The 4,265-nt window shown below is 50.8% G+C and overlaps 1 protein-coding gene across 1 annotated transcript; it reads left to right on the top strand.

The window, feature by feature from the left end:
- The first annotated feature begins 556 nt into the window (after nt 1-556).
- On the top strand, nt 557-4,051 carry LOC110310999 (lymphocyte antigen 6D-like). Its single transcript, XM_021184186.1, has 3 exons — nt 557-641; nt 1,580-1,678; nt 2,323-4,051. Exons 1-3 carry the CDS (start codon nt 590-592, stop codon nt 2,505-2,507), a joined length of 336 nt encoding a protein of 111 aa, XP_021039845.1. The 5' UTR covers nt 557-589; the 3' UTR covers nt 2,508-4,051.
- Nucleotides 4,052-4,265: the final 214 nt, after the last annotated feature.

Raw genomic sequence — 4,265 nt, 5'->3', positions numbered from 1 at the left:
CATGGTTCTCCATGGTGTCTCCTTTCTTTTCTGCTTATTGAATGAATATCATTATTGATTCCTTTTCTATCTCCTCACAGGCCATGGAGAGTAACCTCACTGGGCTTGTTGGAGGAGCTGAGGGACCCAAAGAGGCCTTGAGGTCATGAGGGGAAAACGGCATCTATACACCAAGGAGTGGAGCTTTGAGAGGAGCCCCCTTATGGGCTCTTTTATCTGGGACTCCTTGGCTGGTGTGTTTCAACCGTGCCTGGTACTTTTTTTTTAAAGATGGGCAAGGAGCAGACAATGGTTCCTCAGTGAAGACCTGGTTAGAATCAGCGCTGTGCAGCTGACTGGAGTCAGGGTTGGGGGCTTTGTAAGGAGCAGGGGAAAGGGAGGATGGATATGGGAGAGGGTTTGGAGCGCTGGATAAAGAATTCTTGGAGGTATTTACCTCCCAACCACACACCCAGAAATGACACATGTAGGTAGTCAGGAGTGAGAGACGGACCAAGGCCCCACCCACAGAGCAAGAGGGATATAAAGACAGGCTGGTCCAGTGCTAGCTGGACAGAGACACAAGCTCTGCTTGCTCTCATTGCCCAAGATGAGGACTCACCTGCTTTGGTTGTTGCCCCTGATTCTGCTGGGATCCTCTGGTAAGCAAGGAAGTGGGAACCCCTGTCTAGCATCCAGTCCTTGGTTGGCATCCTGAGGTGTGGGGTGACCTGGCTGGATCTGCACAACCCCCCCCCCCCAGATGATGTGGTCCTGCTGTCCAGAGGAGGTGTTGGCTTAGGGTACCGGACTTGCTGGAGGCCCCACAGTCTAGTCACAGAGTTATTTCATGGGTACCTCCACTCACCTTAAAATTCTTATAGTATATTAACATTCTCTTTCCTCCTCCCCTTCCCATCCCTCTCTCCTTCTCCTTCCTCTCCTCTCCCCCTCCCCTTCCCTTCCTGTCCCTCTCCCCTCCCCCTCCGCTTCCATCCCCATCCCTATCCCCTCCATCTCCATCCCTCTCCCCTTCCCCTTTCCCTCCCTCTTCCCCTGTGTGTATGTGTGTGTGTATGTGAGTGTGTGAGTGTGTGTGTGTGTGTGTACATGTGATCATGCCAAAGTGTGCATGTGGAAGTCAGAAGGCAGCCTGTTGGAACCAATTTTCTTCCACTGTGGATTTTGGAGATTTGAACTCAGGTCTTGAAGCTTGGCAACAAGTGCCTCTATTCACTGGTCCTCCTACTCACCTTTTCCATTAAGCCTAGCCATCCTGCTAGACTTGCTGTCTCTTTTGCAAAGTCTTGTGGAATTAGCATCATTTGCCTGGTGACATTCTGTGACATATGGCCAGCAGCATGGACTGCTGTTTGCTCAGAGTCTTGGTTTTCTGTCCCAGAGTCAGGGCCCTATGTGCTGGCACCTCAGTCTGGCTGCTGGGAGGGAGGTTGTCCACGTGGGTAGCTGGAGAACAGGATGGGCTACTTGGTGGTCAGTGTTTCCTCAGAGCTGGGTCCTGTGCTGTCTGGTGTGGTTATCTGGTGTGAGGAGAGGAAGGACAGTGCCTCTGTCTCTGACCCCAGCTGTGTCTCTCCAGCCCAGGCATTGAAGTGTCATGAATGCAGTGGTACAGAGGACTGCTACAGGCCTAAGACTTGCTCCAGCCAGAGCCTCTACTGCTTGACCAACTGGTATAGTGAGTATCTTGGTCCTAAGTAGGCGGGTCAGGGGACAGAACCTGTGTCTGGTACCTGGGGATGCCAGCTAAGGCAAAGCTTGCTGGTAGAGTTGGGGAAGCCGGGCAGATATGGCCCTGAGAGGTTCCTGCAACTGTTCAGAAAAATGTTTTGGGTATCCAGTCCTCCCTGCAAAATGAAACCCAACACCACTGGCTTAGAAAGAGTGGAAAACCCATTTCCAAATGGGCTACTGTGTGCAGATATACAGGCACATATAACATGCAATTCTAACTGTTGCCAAGAGCACTAGCTACTCAAAAAGGAAAGGAGGAGGTAGGGGAGTGGGTAACCCTAGTCATATTCCTGAGCCCCGATCCTGGGTCCCGCATTGAGTCAATTCTCATCATACTCTGAACCTTGATCCTGGTCACATTCTGAGCCTGGATCTTCATGACTCTGAGCCCTGACCCTGGTTACATACTAAGCCTTAATCCTGGCCACATCCTGAGCCCTGAACCTGGTTATCTCCTGAGTTTAACCCTACTGACATCTAGCTGTCTGACCCTTTGAACTGGAGGCTGCAGGTGACCTGGGTTTGCTGACGGGGCCAGGAGTGGGTTTTACAGGACTCAGTAAATGACCCTCTTCCCTCTGTTTCCAGCACCGCCAGGCCAGCAAACGACCGTGACAAAAACATGTGCATTTACCTGCCCTGACATTAATCACGTCACAGCCAACTCCAAGTCCTCCTGCTGCAACACGGACCTCTGCAATAGTGCCAGGAGCCTCCACGTCAGCTGGGGACTGCTGGCCCTCGGCCTCTGCTATATCTATCTCAGCCAGTAGGTGCCGAGTTCCCACAGGGGCTTACAAGCTGCAGAGTTAAGAGTTGGAGTTTGGTGCCATCATGCAACTGGAATGTGTAGCCATAGGTGGGGCACTTCTTGAACTCCAATCAGAAGGACTCCAAGAGGCAACCTCACAGATGTGGCTGATAGAGACCGTGGCCCCTGTCCAGAGTGCTGCATTCAGAACTCTTGTCTGAGAGGCAGGTGGATTTCTGAGTTCGAGGCCAGCCTGGTCTACAAAGTGAGTTCCAGGACAGCCAGGGCTACACAGAGAAACCCTGTCTCGAAAAACAAAACAAAACAAAACAAAACAAAACAAAACAAAACCAAACCAAAAAACCAAAAAAAAAAAAAAACCAGAACTCTTGTCTGCAAGCTGGTCATCTGCTGGCCCCCAAGAGCTGGTTCGAGGAAGCTGTCACCTGTTAGTGGGGGCTGAGGTAGGCCCCTCAGGAGGCCCAACAAGCTATTTTGGCCTGACTTTTTTCCCCCACACATCCCATGGCTCCCTCTAACTACCTCAGAGGAACTGAACCACTTCAAAAGAGTTGAGCTTCATTGCATCCGTACCTGCTGACTGGTGGCCCAGTAGTGAAGTGTGCTGCTTTAACCTGAATTCAAAGACGCTTGACAAATGGAAACCCTATGGAGAGGCCTCCCTTCTGGCTGTGGGGTAAGGGCAGATGCTGGGACAGATTAGCTTGAATAAGGTGTGGGTCAGACTGGTTTCAGCTAGATTGTTGCACGTGACGCCAGCCATGTAGCCTACACTCTGAGCATACCTCACTCCTGGGGTGGATCCTGAGGATTCTATCCTGAGACAACACCAATCTCCTCAGGACTTCAGGAGCCCCTGTGAACTCCAGTCTATTCTGGAGCAAAGAGCATTCAGAACTGTCCAGCTGTGAGTGAAGCCTGAAGCATTTCCTCTCTTCACTGCTTGTGGTCCAGCTCCAGGACTCCATCAGTCAGCCCTAGGGATCGTAAATCCTCCATCAAAGAGAAGCTGTCCCCGTTCAGTGCGTGCGTGCCTCCCTCCTCATCTCCAAAAGCCTGGCCAACACCTTGCCCCAGTGAAGAGAATGGATCTGGGAATTAGATTCTAAGTTGGCAGCAGTTTTGGTGGGTGACTACATTGGTTGGATTCTCCCTAACTCTCCAGAGCCAGGCCTGACCGAAAGGCTCCTACATGGCATTGTTCCCTCCTTCTTACACAAGGGTGTATTGTGAGGCCCTGGGAACCAAGAGAGGGCCGAACTCAGGTGACCGCCTGCTTGTCACCTCAGCGAGTGTCAAAGAGCAGTACTAGTTAATGAAGGCAGATAGGCTGCTCCTGGACACAGGATTGGTCAGGAAGGGCAAGCTGGTGGATGAGCTCAGATCCTTACTTGGTGCAGGTCCCAAGGGCCCTAGAGAACAACAGCCTTCTGCTGAAGAGCAGTGCTTGGAACTGAAATTTGGTGGACTGGAGTTTCTTTTTTTTTTTTCATAAAAGTTTACTCAAACTTATTTGAGAATAAATCTCCTTTTTAAACTGAATTGAATAGGACTAGTGTTTCTTATTTTTTCTCTTTCTTTTATTAGGTATTTTCTTCATTTACATTTCCAATGCTATCCCAAAAGTCCCCCCATAGCCCCCACACTCCCACTTCTTGGCCCTGGCATACCCGTGTACTGAGGCATATAGAGTTAGCAAGACCGATGGGCCTCTCTTTCCAATGATGACTGACTAGGCCATCTTCTGCTACATATGCAG

The sequence above is a fragment of the Mus caroli genome, chromosome 15 (genome assembly GCF_900094665.2).
Source record: "Mus caroli chromosome 15, CAROLI_EIJ_v1.1, whole genome shotgun sequence".
Taxonomy (NCBI): domain Eukaryota; kingdom Metazoa; phylum Chordata; class Mammalia; order Rodentia; family Muridae; genus Mus; species Mus caroli.
The sequence above is the reverse complement of the archived record's forward strand: the minus strand, read 5'-3'. Positions and strand labels throughout refer to the sequence as shown.

Coding starts and splice junctions, on each gene's coding strand:
- LOC110310999 (XM_021184186.1), top strand. CDS start 590: ATGAGGACTCACCTGCTTTGGTTGTTGCCCCTGATTCTGCTGGGATCC. Junction 642..1,579: donor GATTCTGCTGGGATCCTCTG/GTAAGCAAGGAA, acceptor GTGTCTCTCCAG/CCCAGGCATTGAAGTGTCAT. Junction 1,679..2,322: donor CTGCTTGACCAACTGGTATA/GTGAGTATCTTG, acceptor CTCTGTTTCCAG/CACCGCCAGGCCAGCAAACG.